The 22,891-nt window shown below is 46.1% G+C and overlaps 2 protein-coding genes across 2 annotated transcripts; both read left to right on the plus strand.

Moving 5' to 3' along the window:
- Window positions 1–1,772: 1,772 nt before the first annotated feature.
- Window positions 1,773–13,129, plus strand: abcc10 (ATP-binding cassette, sub-family C (CFTR/MRP), member 10). The gene is given in 23 exon segments (XM_079277763.1): window positions 1,773–1,879; window positions 2,282–2,484; window positions 2,764–4,135; window positions 4,293–4,520; window positions 4,603–4,759; window positions 4,962–5,104; window positions 5,374–5,453; window positions 5,589–5,760; window positions 6,013–6,111; window positions 6,335–6,524; window positions 6,759–6,836; window positions 6,943–7,140; window positions 7,252–7,390; window positions 7,670–7,865; window positions 8,121–8,464; window positions 9,095–9,264; window positions 9,335–9,495; window positions 9,614–9,867; window positions 10,036–10,181; window positions 10,652–10,749; window positions 11,815–11,927; window positions 12,027–12,117; window positions 12,119–13,129. Coding segments are annotated over 22 exon segments (4,659 nt in total). The 5' UTR covers window positions 1,773–1,879; window positions 2,282–2,308; the 3' UTR covers window positions 12,173–13,129.
- Window positions 13,130–13,944: 815 nt separating this feature from the next.
- Window positions 13,945–20,595, plus strand: LOC306785085 (uncharacterized protein; the record flags this gene model as incomplete). Its single annotated transcript, XM_079279309.1, has 6 exons — window positions 13,945–14,027; window positions 16,587–16,638; window positions 16,765–16,879; window positions 17,403–17,536; window positions 17,636–20,408; window positions 20,576–20,595. Exons 2-6 carry the CDS (start codon window positions 16,636–16,638, stop codon window positions 20,593–20,595), a joined length of 3,045 nt encoding a protein of 1,014 aa, XP_079135435.1. The 5' UTR covers window positions 13,945–14,027; window positions 16,587–16,635.
- Window positions 20,596–22,891: the final 2,296 nt, after the last annotated feature.

Raw genomic sequence — 22,891 nt, forward strand, 5'->3', positions numbered from 1 at the left:
TTTAATTTAATGAAATGGATGATTAATAATCATTTTTTCAGAAGGTATTAATTAATACCCATATGAGAGATCACATCATAAAAGGCGACGGAAGCATAAAAAAAGTATTAGCATCCAACAAAATATTACAGATTATTAAAGCATATTTACTGTGTGTACTATTTTCACACGCTTTGGATTAAATTAGTGACCAACAGACACATTAAATATATTTAACATTAATATTCAAACTATTTTTAATGTAACAACATGGAAACATTTCGAACTAGAAAATGCATTTCCTGCTGAAAATGCGCTGGAATGCTGAAAGCTGAAATTAATCTCAAAAACATTGCTGAAAATAGATATCCAATTTAAAAAAAATTGCAAAAAGTTTAATAATTCAAAAAGTTGAAAGATTACAAATATGAAGTCATATCACCCCTCTCCTGAAAGAGCTGAACATTTTGATATTCGAACGGTTTCTGTAGCTTAAAAGAATTCCAGCGGTAGTGATATTTATTGTAGTAGTAGTAGAAGTTGTAGTAAAAGTATTATTAGCAGTATAAGTATTAGTAGCATTTGAATAAGTACTAGCTGTAGCAGTAGTGATATTTGTAGTAGCAGTAGTAGTAGAAGTTGTAGTCGAAGTATTAGTAATTAGAAGAAGTAGTAGAAGTAGTAGTATCAGTAGTCGTAGTAATATCTGTAGTAGTGGTCGTAGTATTTTATATAACAGTAGTAGTAGTATAATAAGTAGTAGCAGTCGTACTAATAGCTGTAGTAGTATTAGTACTGGTAGTAGCAGGAATAGCAGTTGTGGTATCAGTAATAATAGTAGTGGTAGTGGTAGTAATAGCAGTAGTGGTAGTAATAATATTTATGGTAGCAGTAGCAGAAGTAGTAATAGTAGCAAAAGTTGAAGTAGTAGTAGTAGCAGTAGTAGTAGTAGTAGTAATACTAGAAATATTAGCAGTAGTAGTAGCTGTCGCAGTATTAGTAAGAGCATTCATTATTTCAACAAAAAAGCCTAATTTTGAGCTAAACGTTTAAATAAAGTTAATCCATGGGGCTTTTATTTTGAAAGGGTGGGACTTGGTGGGGGAGGGAGGGGGAGAGGCGACATAATCATCATGTTTGACACATAAACAGAGGTTATTAAATGACAGGCTTCATCACAAGCAGTTCAGTTAGAATTCACTCTCTGGCGCTTTTATTTTGAAATGGGGTGTGGGGTGTGGGGGAGAAGGGGAGAGGAGACAGAATCATAACGTTAGATAAACACAAACCGGTTATTAAATGACAGGCTCATCACAAGCATTTCAGTTAGGATTCATTCTGTGGGGCTTTTATTTAGAAATGAAGAAGAAGAGTTTCAAAAAAAGCATTAACAGCATTCCAACAATAAAAGTATTTTACCTGTCATTGAGTACTTTTTATTGCATGGTATTCTATGTTTTACTTAAGTAAAGGATCTAAGTACGTTTTTGCTTTATAAAAACATTTCTGCACAGGACATTTATTTTGAAAAACCTTTGCGCGACACTGGCGTGCGTCATCAGGAGTCGACAAAATGTAACGCCTGCTAGCGATATAAAAGCCGGTAAAACTTAAAGGTTGCTCATCTTAATTATATCCCATTCGTGTTGTTGTTGACTTATATTAATCTCTGGTTCAGGTCGTTAGTGTCCTATTCACATTGTGTGTGTTAGCATGTTTAAAGAAGACATATTGTGTTAGCTAAGCTAGTTAGCTAACGTTAGCCTCGTTTGTTTACATTTCTAGGTCCAGCTGGTAACTTCATTCTTCTGTCGTCTTCACATCTTTCCTTTTCTTCTGCTACACGAGTAGTTAAAGATAAGTGCGGAAACACTTCTGTGATGGAACATTACCAACTCATGTAAGCGAAGTAACGTCATGTGAAGTCTGTTCATATATATGTTATATTATTATTTATTTATATATCTCTCTCTCTCTCTCTCTCTGCTGCCACAGAGACTTGGTTGTGTCCAGTCAGATGGTTGGACAGCTTGCATTTATTTGAGCGGTCTTTCATGCTTTCAGGTTGTAGAAAGTCCTCTTGACAAACTACGTTATTTCGTGTGAGGGTTTTGATGCTGCCCAGCGTACAGTAACTGTTTTCAACAATTCTGTGCGAGGACGCATTTTGGTTAACGTGACACTTTTTTACATGTTTCTCACCTTTTTAATCTGCACTGTGACTCACATCGTGGCTTTGAAGGCAGACACGCACCTCTGTCTGGTTTTCACAATGAATAACCAGCGTCTCGGTGTTTTCTAGGATAGCGGCGGTGAAACGGGAGGAGCGATGAGGGTCTTTGGGCCAGCAGAGCTGTTCGCGGGCTTCTGCCATTCGGACGAGCAGAATCCTTTCCCCGTGTGGCAGGATGGACACATCAGCTCGTGTTTTAACCAACTGGTCCTCGGAGCCGTGCCTCACGCGGGGATGGCCGTCTTCAGCGCCTGCTACCTCGCCGTGCAAAGGTGGGTCACACCTGTCTGCAAAACGTAGACTTCACTCTGACAACATGCTCTTCTTAGTCTGTCCAGACGGTTTGTTCACGCACTAGAGTTTCATGCCGTGCAGTTTGTCCACATCAGTGAAACATCTTTACCCTAAACTTTGGTTTTATGAGTGGCTAAATAAAGCTATCGATCTAAAAGTTAGCGTTTATTGTCCACCTCACATCAGTATTGGCCACAGAAATCCATTTATTATCATGCGTCCGTTGTATTTTCTGTAATGATGCTCCTGCTTTGTAGACGCGACCTCCTCCAGACGCCCCCCCCCTGTGGCTGGACACTCCGGCGGGTGTCTGCTCTGCTGGCGGCGCTGCTCTTCGCTGCCGACGTGGTGCTGGTGAGCCTCCTGCGGCAGGCGGACTTGTACCTGGACGTCCTGGCCGACTGCTGCGCCGTCCTGGCCTGGCTGGTCCACTTCGGTGCCGTCACGGTGCTCCAGAGGTCGGGCTTCAGGAGAACCAGAGGACCTCCTCTGCTGCTTCTACTGGTTCTTCTGTCTCTCCCGAACCTGGTCGTCACTCTGATGATTTACTACGACGATCAGGAGTATTTGAACCTCGCGGAGCCTCTTGAATTTGCTCGATTTGTGCTCGCCTCGGCCCGGACGCTCCCCCTTCTGGTTTATCTTCTGGCATTTACGTTTCCCTGCATCAGCGATGCCGGATACGCTTTGCACATCAACGCTGCGGATGGATCCCCACTCGTCCCAGAGAGCACCCAGCCGGATACAGGGGAGATGGTGGCCGAGGACGGGAGCGGCTGCGTCTCTCGGCTCTTCTACCTGTGGCTGACTCCTCTCCTCAGGCGAGGGCAGCGAGGGGAGCTGGACAGACCAGCTGATGTCTATCACCTCCCTCGGAAGCTTCGGACTACCGTGGTGTGCCGACACTTCCAGCACTGCTGGGAAGCCTGCCGACGAGGGGCGGCAGTCGGTAACGGGCGGGATCAGTGGCCTCGGCCGGTCAGCAGGAACCTCCTGAGCGGCACCTGGAGTTCACACTACCGGGAGGAACCACTGGAGCTGCAGGGTGACGTAGGCCTGCTGAGGGTGCTGCACACGGCGTTCGGGTTGCGCTACTACGCCCTCGGCGTGCTGAAGGTGGCGGTGAACATGCTGAGCTTCACAGGTCCCCTGCTCCTCAGCAGTCTGGTGAACTTCATGGAGGACGAGGGAGCTCCAGTCAGCTGGGGGGCCTGGTGCGCTCTGGGGCTCTTTGCCACCACCCTTCTCTCTTCCTTCCTCCAGAACATCTTCGTCTTCGAGGTCTCCAAGGTGGCGCTGTCGGCGCGCGCCGCTCTGGTGTCGGCCGTTTACAGCAAAGCCCTGCAGGTCAGCGGCTGCAGCCTGGCCGGCACCACGCTGGGAGAGGTGGTGAACCTGATGAGCACGGACACCGACCGCGTGGTCAACTTCTTCAGCAGCTTCCACGAGCTGTGGAGCTTGCCCCTGCTGGTTGCCATCACCCTCTACCTGCTGTACCTGCAGGTGGGCGTGGCGTTCCTCGGGGGGCTCTGCGTGGCGCTGCTGCTGGTGCCCTTCAACAAGTTCCTCGCTTCACGAATCCTCAGCAACAACCAACAAATGCTCCGGCACAAGGACAGCCGGGTTCGGGTGAGAAGCAGATAAATCCTGTTGTTTTGACACGATGGAGGTAGCAGCATTATTGGGAGTAGTATTAATAATGATGAGTGAAGGTATTCCTTATTCATGACGTATTTACCAAATACGACTGTCGAGATTCCGTTTTTTCTCGTCTTTTCTCTCTCAGCTGATGACGGAGATCCTCTTCGGCATCCGCGTCATCAAGTTCTACGCCTGGGAGCCTCACTTCACTCAGAAGGTGGCCGACTGTCGTAAACAAGAGCTGTCCCGCCTCAAGGCCCTCAAGTACCTGGACGCCATGTGTGTCTACACCTGGGCCGCCCTGCCGGTGGTCATCTCCATCCTCACCTTCGTCACCTACGTGCTGCTGGGACACCAGCTGACTGCGGCCAAGGTGGGGAAGCCTTTTTCAGAAGATGGTGTGGGGGGGGAAATGTCCATTGTTTGACGAGTCGGCGTATTCTCGTCCCCTGCAGGTGTTCACCACGCTGGCTCTGGTGGGGATGTTGATCGTCCCTCTCAACTCGTTCCCCTGGGTGCTCAGCGGCATCCTGGAGGCCAAAGTGTCTCTGGAGCGAATCCAACGCTTCTTCAAACTCACCAACCAGGATCTGCCGGCGTACTACGCCCTCGGTACGCTGCGTCTCACCGCTGACCTGCAGCGGGTCACGGCTTAGTATTCGCTTGGTCCCGTTCGGTCGCTCTCTTCAAACACCTTAAAGCTGTTTAAAGCTCCAGCTCTTTTCATGTTTCATAAAAAGTAAATGTGAAAGCTCTGCTCATTAAATGTCATTATAGTCATCTGTCATTATTTCTCTCGCTCTATCTGCCCTAGTGTCTCCTGAAGACAGTCAGACGTCGATCCTGTTGAGCCAGGGGACATTTTCCTGGCAGGGGCCCGACAAAGAGAGCGAAAGTGAAGCTGGAGCTGCTAAAGGGAGTCTGCTGCTGCACAGCCTCACTCTGCACGTCACCAAGGTGCATCCCTCCGGCAACACGTGCATCACATGACGATCGCCGCACTGTCTCCGTGGCGTCGTGTTCAACACTGACACAAAACACCACCAGTCCACTGTTGATAAAACCGGATATTAAATATTGTAGTTTCATTCCAAAAATACTTTTAAAGGTGAAAACTTTCAGTTCGTGTGTCTTCAACATAACTGAAGTCAAATAAAAGTGATTTGACACTTTTAATGAGGTGTTTTTTGATGTTGAATCTTGTAACGTACGTGTTCTGGCTTCAGGGCTCTCTGGTTGTGGTGGTGGGGAAGGTCGGCTGCGGGAAGAGTTCCTTACTGGCTGCGCTCACTGGAGAACTCAACAGGTAAACTCTCCTTCCGTATTCCCCTTTTGTTTCCCTTTTATACGTCTAATCATCTCAGTACATGTTCTACTTTTTTTGACTCTTTGATGTCGAGCTCCGAAGAGATGAACTAACGCTCCGTGTTCTCCTCTCCAGGCTGAGTGGGGTGGTGTACGTCGCAGACCGAGAGGCCGGCTTCGGTCTGGCGTCTCAGGAGCCGTGGATCCAGCATGCATCGGTGCGGGACAACATCCTGTTTGGCAAAGACTACGACCCCGCCTTCTACCAGGCTGTGATCGACGCCTGCGCCCTCGCCGACGACCTCAACGTACGATCGCGTAGCCCTTTTTACGTCTGCGTCTTCTCCTGCTTTTACATGTCTCACCTGCGGTGTCTCAGCGACTCTTTGGGTTGTTTACAATGAGACACATTTTGAGCGTGGACTCTGAAGACGGAGACGACCGTCCATCGGTCGGTCTAACGCTTTGGTCCAGAGCGAGAGCTCTTCAATCGACCGCCTGGAGCCTGATAATACAGTTTGTGTGATTATTTAATATGTTTGAACAACTCTCCTCTTCAGGTTTTGCCGAACGGTGACCGGACAGAAGTGGGAGAGAACGGAGTGACTCTGAGCGGAGGACAGAAGGCTCGTCTGGCCCTCGCCAGAGCTGTTTACATGGTGAGTCCTCTGCACACACACACACACACACACACACACACACCAGCCTTCTGCTTCAAGCCCAGAGAGACTTGCAGAAAAACAAGGACAAGAGCACTTCACAACGTGATGCCAATAGGTTGCATTTAGTTGATGTCGCGACAGAGTTACAACGAAGCCAGAAAAACGTGTCCACGGTTCATCAGCAGGTGTATCATGTGATGCAACCTTTTCTTTTTTGCAGGACAAAGACATCTACCTCCTCGATGATCCGCTGGCAGCAGTCGACGCCGCTGTGGCCGAACACCTCATGACGAAGTGCATCGTGGAGCTGCTCAGGGGGAAGACCAGAATCCTTTGCACGCACCGCGTGGAGTTCGTGGACAAAGCCGACATGGTGGTCCTCATGGAGAATGGAACGATCGTCAAAACAGGTGGAAAACAAACATCCGGCTCAGACGGGAGCGAATGTCACACGTGGTTGTTGTTGTCATGTGACATCTACTGGAGTAGAACACAGACTGTGGAGAAGAACCATCATACAAACACACTTCTGAACATCTCAACTGTCCCTTAGGATATTTGGAACGTGCTCTTTAAAGTTGAGAAGTGCTGCGTGCTGTGTTCTTGTAGAACCTGTGAATGCTGACTGGGTTCCTTCTTAACAGGAACACCAGCAGAAATCCTGCCTCTGGTCGAGGCGGTGCCGAAGAAACGGAAGAATGAGCACAACATGAGAGAGCAAGGTTTGTTCACCTGGAGTCACTCAAGAGTGTAGATGTTGCTGATCGGCATGTTAGCGTGTTAGCGTGGGGCCGTTACCATTTAGCTCTGTACTATGCTTAAGTACAGATGGGGAGCAGGAGGAGGAGGAAGAGGAGGAGGAGCCGGGGTCGGCCCCTGATCTGTGTGTGGATGATGACCCTGACCTGTTGGGGGCGGAGCAGAAGCAGGTGGGCGGGCTGGCGTGGAGAGTTTACCAGACCTACTGGGTCGCTGTGGGCGGAGGTCTGGCCGCCGCCATCCTGATGGCGCTGCTCCTCATGCAAGGTTTGGATCGAGCTGAGCAGTGATGCCGCTCAGCAGATGATGACTCTCACGTTCCCCCGTTTGAATCCACTTTACAACGAACTGTGTGTGTGTGCGTGTTTTGTGCTTCAGCCTCTAAGAACGTGTCTGACTGGTGGCTGTCTCACTGGATCTCAGAGCTGAAAAACAACGGCTCCACCAGAACTAACGCTTCCTCTTCGTGTGCCTTCGGCTCACCACACCTGCTGCTCTTCTCACCAGGAGGGTTAATGTAAGTTCTCCAATCAATCGTAGTTTTAACTCAAAGAGATGGTTTTTTTTCTTGATTACACCAGATTTTCACAATGTCACTTGAGAACGCGATAATATGCTCACAACTGTTCATAAGTCTGGAATCGGCTGTTCTATTGATCTTTTTTTTTAACGGTAATCAGTGTAACATGTCCTCATCACAGCTCAGATAACCGGTTTTATAAACGAGACTATTTTTAAGTCCTTCTGAAAACATTTCACTGAAGTCTTCGTAACACGTTGACGTCTTCCCGCTCAGGTCTCCTCTGTCCTCTCTGCAAACACTCGCCTCCGGCAGCAACATGAGCTCCGATGTCAGGTTTTACCTGACGGTGTACGGCTCCGTCGCGGCGGCCAACACCGTCTTCACCGCCCTCAGGGCCTTCCTCTTTGCCTACGGAGCCATCTGCGCCGCCACGGTCATCCACGACAGGCTTCTGGAGCGCGTCCTTAAGGTGCGTCAGCGGAGCGGCGAGCCTCCCTGAGCAGACCAGCTGATGGGAGGACGTCCCTGGAACCATCACTGTAAAAAGATTGCTGTAGATTTAACAGTAACTTCCTGGCAGCTGGATGCCAGGAAGTTACTGTAAACGTGTTTAGAAATATAAAAGTATTGATTCGAGCAGCTTCAGGATCGTGTCTCTGAACTTTATCTCCCCGGGTTCATTTGGTTGGTTCGTCTTAACTTCCTGTTCACACCCTCCCCTCAGGCCACCGTGTCCTTCTTCGACACCGCCCCGATGGGCCGCATCCTCAACCGGTTCTCCTCGGACCTGTACGCCGTGGACGACAGCCTGCCGTTCGTCCTGAACATCCTGCTGGCCAACGTGTTCGGCCTGCTGGGCATGCTGGTGGTGATCAGCTACGGCCTCCCCTGGGTGCTGGCGCTGCTGCTGCCCCTGGCTCTGGTGTGCCACCGCACGCAGCGCTTCTACCGACACACCTCCCGGGAGCTGAAGCGCCTGTGCAGCATCACCCTGTCGCCCGTCTACTCGCACTTCTCCGAGACGCTGAGCGGTCTGGGGACCATCCGGGCCAGCGGCAGCTCTGCCAGGTGAGAGACGAGTGGTCATGATCGATCTGCTGATCATCGATAGATTCATCGATGTCTCCTTTTCCAGGTTCTTATTCTGAGTCCGTGCATGAACTGTTAGCTGTTCGCTACGTTGAGTACTCGTATATCAAAATTCCTCTCTTTGCTCTTCTAAAAGCTGAAGATATTCTTGATATTACAAATACAGAACTTTTACACAATCGGACGTGATTTTGATCGACTGGCCAACTGTTTCCATCCTCCAAATCACACTTGTTAGCTGAAAAAACTACCGCTCACGACTACAAAACAAGAAAAGGCAGCTGCACACTTTCTCCAGTATGTGACTGAAAGTTTAGAGAATAAATGAGCAAATCTTCTGGCAAAAAACTTCATTTTTACTTCCCAGAAGTTGCTGTGATTTTGGGCTGAGTGGGTGGGTTTTATTTTTGAATCGCTCCTCAGCTTCCTGGTCCAACAATCAAAGTTGCTAATCCTCTAGAAACTCTATATTTTAGAGACACCAAATCCCTGAAAGATTTGATCTGATCCCTGGCATCACACCCTGCCCACATGCTCCGTTTCACTCCCAGATAAGTTGCAGCGCTAACCACCGTTTCACTGCGTCACCGACTCTTTTCGCCATTGCAGGTTCGAGGAGGAGATCGCCCGGCGTCTGGAGCAGAACCAACGCTGCCTGTTCCTGAGCAACGCCGCCATGCAGTGGCTGAGCATCCGCCTGCAGCTGATCGGCGTCGTCGTGGTCACCGGCCTCGGGGTGCTCGCTGTCGTCCAGCACCAGTATAATTCTGTCGATCCAGGTGAGTCCGCGGCCGTGCGCCAGTAACGCGAGATGGCTCGGTTTTCCGTGACACGTGTTGCTGTCTCCAGGTCTGGTGGGTCTGTCCCTGTCCTACGCCCTGTCCATCACGCTCCTGCTGTGCGGCCTCATATTCAGCTTCACCCAGACTGAGATGCAGCTGGTGAGCGTGGAGAGAACTGAGGAGTACACTACCGGGCTTCCTACCGAGCCGCAGCACCAGAACACACAGGTGAGAACACACAAACTGATAACCAGCCATGAAAGAGGGGGTTTGATGGAGCACATGAACGAGCAGTGGTTCCCAACATGAGGTCTGTTTCACCTCCTCCTCTCTGTTTCACCGCCAGCTGCCGCCGGCGTGGCCCGAGCAGGGCTGCCTGGAGCTCCGCGGTGTGGTCCTGGCCTACAGGGACGGTCTCCCCAACGCCCTGGACGGAGTCAGCCTGGTGGTGCGAGCCGGGGAGAAGGTGGGCATCGTGGGACGCACGGGCTCCGGGAAGTCCACCCTGTTCCTGGCCCTGTTCCGCATGGCGGAGCTGAACCAGGGTCAGATCCTCCTGGACGGGCTGGACATCAGCACCGTGGGCCTGGCTCAGCTCAGGTATGTGGTGGTGAATTAATAATTCCTCCCTCTGTTAGACGTTGTCTTTGGTGGACAGATCGTCCTTGTTTTTCACACATTATCTGTAATGTGCTTAATTCAGACTTCTGTACACTGTAGTAAAAGCATAACAAGTCATTCTGTGTGTTGTGGTGGCGCCCCCTGCAGGTCCAGGTTGGCCATTATTCCTCAGGACCCCTTCCTGTTCAGCGGGACCGTCAGGGAGAATCTGGACCCGTGTGGGCGACACTCGGACCAGCAGCTGCTGGACGTGGTGGACCAGTGCCACCTCGGCTCTGTGGTCGGCAGGATGGGTGAGAGATGAAGCGGGGGCGGGTGAGACGGGGTGACACGGGGAGTTAAGGATGAGCAGAGCGACGCTCATTAACATCAGGCGTGTCTGTGTTCAGTGAATCCGCCTGACTCGCTGTCCTGTAATTCGCAAAATGCACTCCGCCCTTTTATCATTCCTGTGCGGTGGCGTGATCAAAGCCTTCACCTGCTTCTGTGGCAGTGATTGTTGATCAGAACATCTGAAGGACGGGTGCACCCAGGAGGACAGGTTACAGGACACGTCATGAGGTTACATGAGAACAGGTTATTAGGGGTGTAATGGTTCACAAAGCTCACGGTTGGGTTCGGTACAGTGGAGCCACGGTTCGGTACAGAGAAATGTACTTTATTTTAAAATACATTTATTCATTACAACTAACATCATGAAGTTATTCTTTGATTTTGAACAATGATGGGTGTGTGTGTGTGTGTGTGTGTGTGTGTGTGTCAGGTGGTCTGGATGCTGAGGTTGGGGAGAGAGGGAAGTCCTTCTCTGTGGGACAGAGGCAGCTGCTGTGTCTGGCCAGAGCTCTGCTGACTCAGGCCAAGGTGAGCCCTCACAGAGCAGTTCCTCCTCACGGAGCAGTTCCTCCTCACGGAGCAGTTCCTCCTCACGGAGCAGTTACCCCTCACGGAGCAGTTACCCCTCACGGAGCAGTTACCCCTCACGGAGCAGTTACCCCTCACGGAGCAGTTACCCCTCACGGAGCAGTTACTCCTCACCGAGCAGTTACTCCTCACGGAGCAGTTACTCCTCACGGAGCAGTTACTCCTCACGGAGCAGTTACTCCAGCTCATCAGTTTAAACGATGCTCCAGTAAATCTTATTTCTCTATATTCTGTGTTATCTTCTTTTCTCTTTCTGTTAAAGGGACAGTTCAGATGTTATGAAGTGTGTTTGAATGAGGTTCTTCTGTCAATGCTCGCTTTAATAAGCCGTTGACAAAAACAGTCCTTTGATGTTGTTCGGTGGAGGCAGCGGTGAACCAGCTGCTCCCGTGTTCTGAGCGTTGCATAAGTCACGGTTGTCATTTTTAAAGATTCACCTTTTCAATATGTGTTGACAGTGCAACCAAACAAACGCGCGTTCTTTTGGAATCGTGTTTTCCAACCAGCTCGCTGCAGTGGAATCCAGTAGAACACAACTCGCGTTCATTCAGCTCAAATAGAATCGGTCGCTCGGAGACCAGCTCGATGAAGTCCAATTATGATCGTCATCAGTTGCACAAACACGGCTGTTAATGATGCTAATTAGTGCTGATCACTTCACTGGCACGTGTTTAGAGAGCTGGGTGTGATTTCATGGATGTCTTCAGGATTAGAGTTTGATTTACGGCCCGAACCCGATTTCCTTGTGTTCTGCTCTATTTTTATCACACGGTTTGATTTGTTCACATCATGAGAGCCTGACACCTACTCACATGTTTAAACATCACACGCTGCTCACTGAGGAGGGGTGAAACAAAAGTCTTCATTTAAAAACGATTTGTCAATTGAACAAAGCAATGTTTCCCCTTAAATATCCTCCCAGTAGCTCCTGCGCGTCTGTAACCTCCGCTCCTAATGACACCACAGCTGTGGACCGTAACCCCCCCGACGTTTCCCCTCCTGTAGGTTCTGTGCATCGATGAAGCGACAGCCAGCGTGGATCAGAAGACGGACAAACTGCTGCAACAGACCATCAGAGAGAAGTTCCAGCACCAGACCGTCCTCACTATTGCTCACAGGTGACGGCTCTTTAATATTACAGTCAACCGTGGACACGTTGGACAGAATTAGTCTCGTGTTTCTCTTCTGTTTGTTTTTTTTAACTCTCGTGTCTCCAGGGTCAACACCATCATGGACTGCGACCGGGTGCTGGTGCTGCATGCTGGGAAGGTGGTGGAGTTTGACACCCCGGCCGCTCTCTACCCGACCGGACCGCTCCGTCTTCCTCAGGCTGGTCGGTAGGAGAGGACGGCGAGACGGCTAAAGAGACTCTATGGAGGAGGCTTGTGGAGCAGAGAAGCGGGCCAGTGCCTTGCTCCAGGGTTCTGTTTGACCTGGGAAGTGATGATGTGGGTTCGTGGATATCTTCTCCCCTCTGTGCTGACACTTAGCTTCTTTCAATTGATTCAGGGTCGACCTGTGCTGCGTTTCCTCTCATTCCCGTTCCAAACCGCTGCGACTTCATGTATTCCTGACAGTTATTTCCAAACTTGTGTCACCATGTGACGCTTCCATCATCCTGACTGTCGCGCTGTAACGAGGCGTTTTAGGGACGACGGTGTGAACTAGAACCGACCGATTTGTTTTCCTCATCGGTGAATCGTCGCAACGTCCTCGAGCTCAATATGATCGCCCCAAAACAATGATTGCACTTTAGTTCAAGACCATGTTTGAGTACGAACCATCAAATATTGGCTTGAAATATGACTCCATTAATCAAAGGATTGTAATAGCGGCTGATTAATCAACCAATCGTTGCAGCGTAAACTTTAACGTAAACTTTAGCTCAAATACCGAATGAGTGAGAACACATGTATTACTATATGCATGTATAATGTTAAGAGCCACTGAACACACTAAGCTTACTGTATGTGATATATTTAGAGATTGTTCTGAAGTGTGTGTGTGTGTGTGTGTGTGTATGAGGTTCTGCTCCACAGTCCGTGTTCTACTACAGTGGATGAGTTTATAGAGACCGACAGGAGAACCAGCACAAAGCGCTGTTCTGCTGAGGACGTATTTTACACACAGACTCCATCTCCTGTAGTAACAGACGATGGATCGTATGAGGTACTTCATAGCACCGCACCCCTGAACAGAATCACACGTGAATGCTGTTCAACTGAGAAGCATTTCGTCTGTTGTTGGTTTTTCTTTTGTTTTCGTTTTTGTCACAGAGGTTGCGTTACAATGAAGGTCTTAATAAAGCAGTTACTTTTCCAATGAACGTCGGTGTCTCACAGTTCTTCTGTAACGTCAGAGTCCATCTGGAGCCGCTGCCGTACCGGCTCCAGGTACGATTACATAAGGACTGAATGCCAGTGAGCGCTCTCTCCTGTTCCTTCCACCCAGATTCACAGTGTTGCTGTAATCAGAGTGACTCACGCAGGGAACGCCTGCCGCTCCCTTGGCACAGGGCAGCATTTTTCTCACGTCGTCAGTGGGGGAGTGTTTGGTTTGTTTTTCTGTCTTACCTTTCCTGTTTGTGTGTGTATATGTCGCTAAGTACAAATTCAAGGTACTTTAGTACTTCCCTTGTATGCTACTTTATACTTCTCCAGTAATTCGGAGTGTTTTTTACTCCACTACATTTATGTGACGGCATTAGTTTCTGCACAGCTTCACATTAGTGATAGAAGATATGAATCAAATCATATAACACATCCCTGTGTTTACTCGCTGCAGCATTAATTATAATATAAAGTATATTAATCCGAACTATTCTGCATAATTAATATTTTTGGTACTTTAAGTATATTTTGATGCGCATTCTTTTGTACTTTTACTGTGTGTGTGTGTGTGTGTGTGTGTGTTGTGGGAACAGATGTGTTGACGTGTGAGGAAAAGCAGGTCAAGGACTCAAGTTGTGTTTTGTCTGCATATGAGCCGCAGGCGTGTGGTAGTCAGGGTGTGTTTGTGTATATTGACAGTTAATGGAGGCGGGATATCAGAGGTGCAACCTGTTCGCCTGCTTCAGGTGAGGTGTTGGTCCACCTGCCTGCAGCTGCTCTCCTCAGTCACAACCTGCAGACAGACGGCAGGACTCGTAACTCTGCTGAAAACGCTTCGACTCAACAGCAACAGCGCCGAGGCCCAGCAGCTGCCTGGTGGACCCTGAGGTCAGTCTCTTCTCTCATTGGTGCCCTGGGTGGTGCCATGTCCTAAAGGTGACGGTGTTTCAGTTTCAGGCGCCGTCATCCGGGTAGTTTCTGTCTCGACGACAGAAACTGTTGAAACACGTCGTTTCCTTTTTGCTTCATGTTCAACCAGTAGGCAGCTTGTGCGCATGAAAGGTTTTATTTTTCTGTCTTGCACACACAGGTTTTAGTTTCCACTTTTCTGTATCGTAACACTCATAATTACATTTTTCTAAGAAACAGCAAAATGTGTTTTATTTAAAAAGTCTCACCAGTTATTTATTAATTAGTTTATTCGTTCGGCACAGTGCACGTTAATGAAACATCACTGTCAATGTGCCAGAGTTAGACAAGAGCATGCAGAGCAAATAGATGATTATGTAATATAAAGACAGAACCATGCAGCATTGTTCGACACTAAAAACATACAGCAGAACAAAACATAAAAGCATGAGTATGTCAAATATAAATGACATGAAGTTATTTTTGATGGCCTTCGCTTCGTGCCGTGTGCACCCTCTTATTATCACTGACTACACATCCTCTGCTGCTGCTGAGTCACAAATGTGCTGACTGCTCACAATGCTGCTGATGAAGCAAAGAAAATGTGTTTTTGATCGATCGCTCTCTATATTGTGCATCGGCTCCTGCTGACGGAACATTCCCCTTTGTATCTGCAGGCAGCTGCACTTTGGCTGGCCTGTAAAATGTATAATATTTAACTTTAAGTAGTAAATCCGCTGCTTCCTTTGGCATTAATCTGGCTTCACACAGTCGACGTGGAGGTTTGTCTGGTAGAAGTGTTGTTAGAATTCATTCAGACGACACATGATACAAAACTACCGACTGACAAAGTAGAGTACAGCACATTTTTACTGTCTAATATTCTGTGTTTTGATTGTTTGAATACTGACATTGATGTCTTTTCATCTCGTTGACATCATTTCACACTTATTTTGTGTGAATGAATGTTGACTTTTAACAACAGCTTGACATCCTAAACACATATATTTCTTAAAATGCTGCACATGCGCCTTAAAAGTCATGAGCGTCATTTTAACATTCTGCCATGTGATTTTAAATATTCGTAAATATCACATTGATATTGAAATAATCCTGCCATGATTAAATATGTTTTGCTATAATGGCACACTGATGCTGTGACATGTGGATTAAATGTCCCGTGTGATCGTGACACACTTTTATTTAGATGTGTGGAGTTCAAACTGCGGTTTGCTGCTGTAGAATAAAGCATATCTTCATCCATCCAGCTCATCCTTTCACATGCTCTTGATAGAACATCCGTGTCTGGATTTACTGGTCTGCCAGTGCTCTTCTATACGCGGAGGGTGTGGTCTTCTTGCTTTTTCTTTGAACTGTGTGCTTAACAAAAAGGAAACACCCAACAACACAACACTTGTCCGCAGCGCTCTCGATAGACCTGTTCCGGGCTTTTTCCCTCTTCAGCCACAACTGAAATACCTGAGAGACGCACCTGTGGAGTTACCTGGGTGTCACTCTTCCAGCTGTATGCAGTCAAACTGTTCTGTGCGGTTCATTTATTTAGAATCTTCAGTAAAATTTAAGATTTGCTCAAAAGAGAATTTCAGCGTACACGATATTTATTTTAGTCCAAAACACTGAGATACGATGTAAAATGCAGACAAACGGTATTAAAACATACATTAATGACTCCAAATGTAACCCAAGAAGCTTTTAAAAAATATGTACAGATTTAGAATTTCTTTGAAACAATGTGCATTTGATCAATAGTCTCTTTTCTGTTTCTGCTGTAAACACATTGCTTTGTTGAGTCATGCAACTGTAATACAATAAACGACACCAGTGTTTCATACATAGGGTGTATTAGTTGGCAGAGTAGATTTGCCCCGCCCAAATGTTATTTCTTGTTCTCAGCTTGGAAATGCAAATTTAAAGCTGAGGGGAGACGGAAGTCTGCCAGAGCGGTGCATTCAGGTGCCACAGTGTAGATTGGAAAAATGGGCTTCTTAGTTAGACGTTAGAGCAAGAATGCTGCACAGTTTGTTTTTTTTCTGCCATTGATTGATTAACAAAACATATTTTTCACTTGGTCTTCCTTTACTTCAGTGGTTTAAACTGCTTTGAGATGTGACACTATTGTACGGAGGAGGAAGAAGTTCTCTGATCCTTTACTTGAGTAAAAGTATGAATATCACATTGCTGTAAAATACCCTGTTACAAGTAAAAGTCGTGCATCTTAAGTAAAAGTACAAAAGTATAAGCATCAACATATACTTACATTACCAAAAGTAAATTAGTATTAATTGGAAATACCAAAGTAAAGTAGAAGTAAGTGAAAGTTGTACTTAAGTACAGTACTGGAGTAAATCTACCTCGTTACATTTCACCACTGCTGTTTCACTGAAGGCCAATTCATGTTCCTGCTGTTTTGTTATGGAAGCTTTAACGTGTAACAAACATTCAGTATCTCGAAAGCTGCACCGAGTGTCAAAGAATTTCTGTAAATCTGTTCAATGAACATTTTATTCTCCTCTACAGGTTTAGTCAAAAGGGTTGATTCAACGCCACTGACAGAGACTCAAGGTTCATGGTACGAAACATTTACATATTGTTTTTAGTTCTGTGTTAATAACTGTTAAATTTCTGTTGCTGTTAAAAGCTCAACCTGTTGATACGAGCTTCTGTTTTAAACACTTTATCAAACGTCTGTTTGCAGCCGACACACCGCCGGGGAAGAAGTGTCTCCGACGCCCTGACGCTGGAGCGATCAGAGGAGGGGGGGCTTGTCGTTTCCAGCATCACCAACTCAGCCAATCAGGGACTGAGGGAAGGTATGTCTTAGATTTTACATGTTCAATGGTTGAAGTCATTGTACATTGTTAACCCGATACACTTTGACTAAGTGCGCAGAATATACTCACTTAAAATGTGCAGTTTTTGTTGAGTTCACTACTTCAGTTGTTTTTTCATTGAGTCTTATGGTAATTATTGGATTGTAGTTTGTGTTTTTTCATTTACAGTACTATTACTTCTTGAAAGCTGTCTTTAATATTGTGTACAGTATTCTAGCAACACCTTCACACAATCGATCACATCAATATTCAGTCCAGTTGTAATGGACTGAATGTTGAGCAGATTATGATCGAAATACAGTATAGCTCTCTGAGGACATTCAAATGTTAAATACTTGTTTGGGAGGTTTGTATGCTGCGTAATCAGAGTTTCAAGATGCATTTAAAACTCAGTATTCAATGCCCCGCCATTGTTAGTGCCAGGTTTATGATTCTATGCTTCGGGTGATACATTATGATCTGCACCCTTGTTTTAGGCACACACTTGAATTTTCTTTTTCAGAGGATAAACTTTTGGGGGCAACAAAAGTACTGAAGGTGATGGAGCCGTTTGATGACAAGGTCCGAGTCCTCACCAGGAACAACTTGAGCAAGAGCCTCGGAAACTTGGACGAGTGTTCCAAGACTCCTGAGACGGTATGTGAAGTACAGATATTATCAAATCAAATGGGATTAAAACCAAACGGAAGGAATTATAATTACATTCCAATCACCAACTTGTGGTTATATTTCTAGACGCTGAATGATTCCTACAACAAACTCTACAATGCCAAAATCAGGAAGTTTATGAAACGTGACTTGCTCGGTTCCATGGAGAGCATTGTGACCGGGGAGGTTTCCGCCAAGCCAACTGCACCAGGCTCGTCCAAGGTCCACCCAAAGAACAACATGGGGTTGCCTCGCCTCGGAGTTGACTTTGGACTTATGAAACCCAGGACTCTGACCACAGATATAGATGATGATTCACAATCTGATGATGCTGGAGAACTAACATATGACAGCAATCTGAACCTTCCACCGATGGGTCTCGGGTCGATTGGGAATGCTCTAAGTGGAGCTCAGGTACCAACACTGAAAGTCGATGCTAGAAATCCACAGTTTAACGCTCCAGACTTCCATTTGTCCGGAACATTACCAGAGGGTCCAAACACTACAGCTGGTATACAACTGCCAAACACTGATGTATACAAAATGCCAAAATTCAATCTGCCAGACCTGGGCCTCTCTGGACCTTCTTTTAGTGGTTCAGAAGGTGAGGTCAAGACACCAGATGTAGGAACCCCAGATGGTCCCTCGGGTAAACTCGGTCTCAAGTATTCCAAGAGACTGAAAAACCCAGATCTTAATCTGGACAATCCTTCCGGTTATGTAGAGACACCTAAACTCAGGCTGTGTGGGAGACCTACTGATTTAGACTTCGAAATGCCAGGTGTTGATGTATCACAACTTGATATACATGGGCCGGACATTGACATGCCTTCAGGAACAGTCCAAATGCCATCGGTTGACACTAAAGTTCCTTCTGGAAAATACAAAGCTCCTAAATTTAAAATGCCCGAATTTGATTTGCCACACTTTCAAGTTCCTGGTTTTGATGGCGATTTAAAGGGACCAGATGCTGATATTCGAAGTCCGTCAGGAAAAATAAAGATGCCAAGTTTAACAATGCCAGATTTGGGACTGTCGGGACCAAAGCTTAAAGGGCTTGATGGTGAGCTAAGGACTCCTGATCTTGATCTCTCAGCCCCCAAATTCAAAGGAGCTATTGGCTCCTCAGATTTGAATTTTCCTGAGATGGACCTTAAAAAACCCAAACTAGATCTTAGTGGACCAGACGTCAACTTAGATATGCCCTCTGGTAAATTCAAGGTACCAGCAATAAAGAAACCAAATATTGGCTTGAATGCTCCTGAGATGCATATTGATGCTCCATCAAGCAAATTGAAAATGCCAAATTTGAACCTTTCAGGCATATTGCCTGAGGGTGGAATTGATGCCCCTGACTTGAGCTTACCAAACATGGACTTCAAAGCTCCAAAGATGCCAAAATTTAGTCTTCCAAGCCTAAAAGGACCCGAGATCGATGGCAATTTCAATGGTCCAGACATCAATGTTGATGCACCCAATGTCAATCTTAAAGGTCCTAAAGCTGATGTGGGAATGGCAGATTTTGATCTATCTGGTCCATCGGGTAAATTCAAAAAGCCAAAATTGAACCTGCCTGATTTTGGGCTTTCTGGTCCAAAGTTAGATGGCCCTAACCTGGACCTCAAATCACCTGATCTCAATTTCTCTGGCCCTAAACTCAGTGGTGGAATAAATGCACCAGACATAAACATGCCCAAGGTTGACCTCAAAAGCCCCAAACTGGACCTTAATACCCCAAAGCTTAACATGGACATGCCATCAGGTAAACTGAATATGCCAGAGCTTCATTCTCCAGACTGGGATGTTAAAGCTCCCTCGGGTAAACTGAAAATGCCTAAATTCAATCTTTTTGGTACATTACCAAAAGGACCAGCTATGGACATAAACACAGATCTGAATTCACCAGATCTGAGTCTGAAAGCTCCAAAGATAAAGGGTGGAATTGATGCCCCTGACTTGGACTTACCAAACATGGACCTTAAAGCTCCCAAGTTCAATGTTAACACTCCAGATGTTAACATTGGTTCACCCAAAGCAAAATTCAAAAAGCCCAAATTTAAGATGCCTAAATTTAGTTTTCCAAGAATAAAAGGACCTAAGATTGATGGAAACTTTGATGGCCCAGATGTTAGTGTAAATGCACCCAATGTCAACCTCAAAGGTCCAAACACTGATGTAGGAATGCCAGACTTTGATATTTCTGGTCCATCGGGTAACTTCAAAAAGCCAAATTTTAAGCTGCCTGATTTTGGGCTTTCTAGTCCAAAGTTTGATGGCCCTAACCTGGGCCTCAAAACACCTGATCTAGATATATCTGGTCCCAATCTCAGTGGTGGTTTAAATGCTCCAGACATAAACATGCCTAAAGTCGATCTTAAGAGCCCCAAACTGGACCTCAATACCCCAAAGCTCAATTTAGGCATGCCATCGGGTAAAATGAAAATGCCAGAGCTTCCTTCTCCAGACTGGGATCTTAAGGCTCCTCCAGGCAAATTGAAAATGCCGAAATTCAATCTTTCAGGTACATTACCAGAAGGACCAAATATGGACATAAACACAGATCTGAAAGCTCCAAAGATAAAAGGTGGAATTGATGCCCCTGACTTGGACTTTCCAAATATGGACCTTAGAGCGCCCAAGTTTGACGTTAACACTCCAGATGTTAACATTGGCTCACCCAAAGCAAAATTTAAAATGCCCAAATTGAAAATGCCCAAATTGAACTTCCCAAGCCTAAAAGGACCTGAAATTGACGGAAACTTGGATGGCCCAGATTTTGATGTAAATGTACCCAATGTCAACCTCAAAGGTCCAAACACTGATGTGGGAATGCCAGATTTGGATATTTCTGGTCCATCGGGTAAATTCACAAAGCCAAATTTTAAGCTGCCTGATTTTGGGCTTTCTAGTCCAAAATTTGATGGCCCTAACCTGGGCCTCAAAACACCTGATCTAGATATATCTGGTCCCAGTCTCAGTGGTGGTTTAAATGCTCCGGACATAAACATGCCTAAATTCGATCTTAAGAGCCCCAAACTGGACCTTAATACCCCAAAGCTCAACTTAGGCATGCCATCTGGTAAAATGACAATGCCAGAGCTTCATTCTCCAGACTGGGATCTTAAGGCTCCTTCAGGCAAATTGAAAATGCCTAAATTCAATCTTTCAGGTCCAAAAGGACCAAATATGGATATAAACGCTGATCTGAATTCACCAGATCTGAGTCTGAAAGCACCAAAGATAAAGGGTGGAATTGATGCCCCTGACTTGGACTTTCCAAATATGGACCTTAGAGCTCCCAAGTTTGACGTTAACACTCCAGATGTTAACATTGGCTCACCCAAAGCAAAATTTAAAATGCCCAAATTGAAAATGCCCAAATTGAACATCCCAAGCCTAAAAGGACCTGAAATTGATGGAAACTTGGATGGCCCAGATTTTGATGTAAATGTACCCAATGTCAACCTCAAAGGTCCTAACACTGATGTGGGAATGCCAGATTTTGATATTTCTGGTCCATCGGGTAAATTCACAAAGCCAAATTTTGAGCTGCCTGATTTTGGGCTTTCTAGTCCAAAATTTGATGGCCCTAACCTGGGCCTCAAAACACCTGATCTAGATATATCTGGTCCCAGTCTCAGTGGTGGTTTAAATGCTCCAGACATAAACATGCCTAAATTCGATCTTAAGAGCCCCAAACTGGACCTTAATACCCCAAAGCTCAACTTAGGCATGCCATCGGGTAAAATGACAATGCCAGAGCTTCATTCTCCAGACTGGGATCTTAAGGCTCCTTCAGGCAAATTGAAAATGCCTAAATTCAATCTTTCAGGTCCAAAAGGACCAAATATGGATATAAACGCTGATCTGAATTCACCAGATCTGAGTCTGAAAGCTCCAAAGATAAAGGGTGGAATTGATGCCCCTGACTTGGACTTTCCAAATATGGACCTTAAAGCTCCCAAGTTTGATGTTAACGCTCCAGATGTTAACATTGGTTCACCCAAAGCAAAATTTAAAATGCCCAAATTAAAAATGCCCAAATTTAACTTCCCAACCCTAAAAGGACCTAAAATTGACGGAAACTTCGATGGCCCAGATTTTGATGTAAACGCACCCAATGTCAACCTCAAAGGTCCTAACGCTGACATGGGAATGCCAGACATTGATATTTCTGGTCCATCGGGGAAATTCAAAAAGCCAAATTTGAAGCTGCCTGGTTTTGGGCTTTCTAGTCCAAAGTTTGATGGCCCTAACCTGGGCCTCAAAACACCTGATCTAGATATATCTGGTCCCAATCTCAGTGGTGGTTTAAATGCTCCAGACATAAACATGCCTAAAGTCGATCTTAAGAGCCCCAAACTGGACCTTAATACCCCAAAGCTCAACTTAGGCATGCCATCGGGTAAAATGAAAATGCCAGAGCTTCATTCTCCAGACTGGGATCTTAAGGCTCCTTCAGGCAAATTGAAAATGCCTAAATTCAATCTTTCAGGTCCAAAGGGACCAAATGTGGATATAAACGCTGATCTTAAAGCTCCAAAGATAAAGGGCGGAATTGATGCCCCTGACTTGGACTTTCCTAAAATGGGCTTTAAAGCTCCCAAAATGCCACATTTGAAAATGCCTGAAGTTAATCTACCAAACTTAAAAGGACCTGAGATTGATGGAAACTTCAATGGCCCAGACATCGACATCAATGCACCCAACATCAACCTTAAAGGGCCTAAAAGTGACTTTGAAATGCCAGATGTTGGTTTTGGCAGCCCATATGGAAAATTAAAAAAGCCACATTTGAAAATGCCTGATGTGGGGTTTTCTAGTCCAACGTTAGATGGCCCAAACTTTGACTTCAAGTCACCAGATTTTAATCTCAAAGCTCCAAAATTGAAAGGTGGAATCGATGCCTCCAAATTTGGATTACCGAAAATGGACCTTCAAGCTCCCAAGTTAGATATGGACACTCGAGATGTCAACATTGGTTTCCCTGATGTAAATTTCAAAAAGCCAAAGATCAGAATGCCAAAGGGCCCCAATGTTGACATCAATGGGGACATGCAGGGGCCTGACTTAAATATTCCAAATATAGATGTCAATAGTCCAAAAGGAACATTTAAAATGCCAAGTGTAAATGCACCAGACCTCAGTCTCTCAGGACCGAAGGCAAAACTACCACATGTGAATCTTTCAGGACCTAAGATGAAAGGCCATGGTCTAAATATGCCAGATATACATTTGCCGGATACCAGTTTCAAAGCTCCCAAGTTAGACCTCAATGCTAAACGTCCTGATTTAGGGATACATGGTAACTTAGGACGACCTGACGTGAACTTTACTGCCCCT

The sequence above is a fragment of the Melanostigma gelatinosum genome (genome assembly GCF_949748355.1).
Source record: "Melanostigma gelatinosum genome assembly, chromosome: 11".
Classification (NCBI taxonomy): Eukaryota; Metazoa; Chordata; class Actinopteri; order Perciformes; family Zoarcidae; genus Melanostigma; species Melanostigma gelatinosum.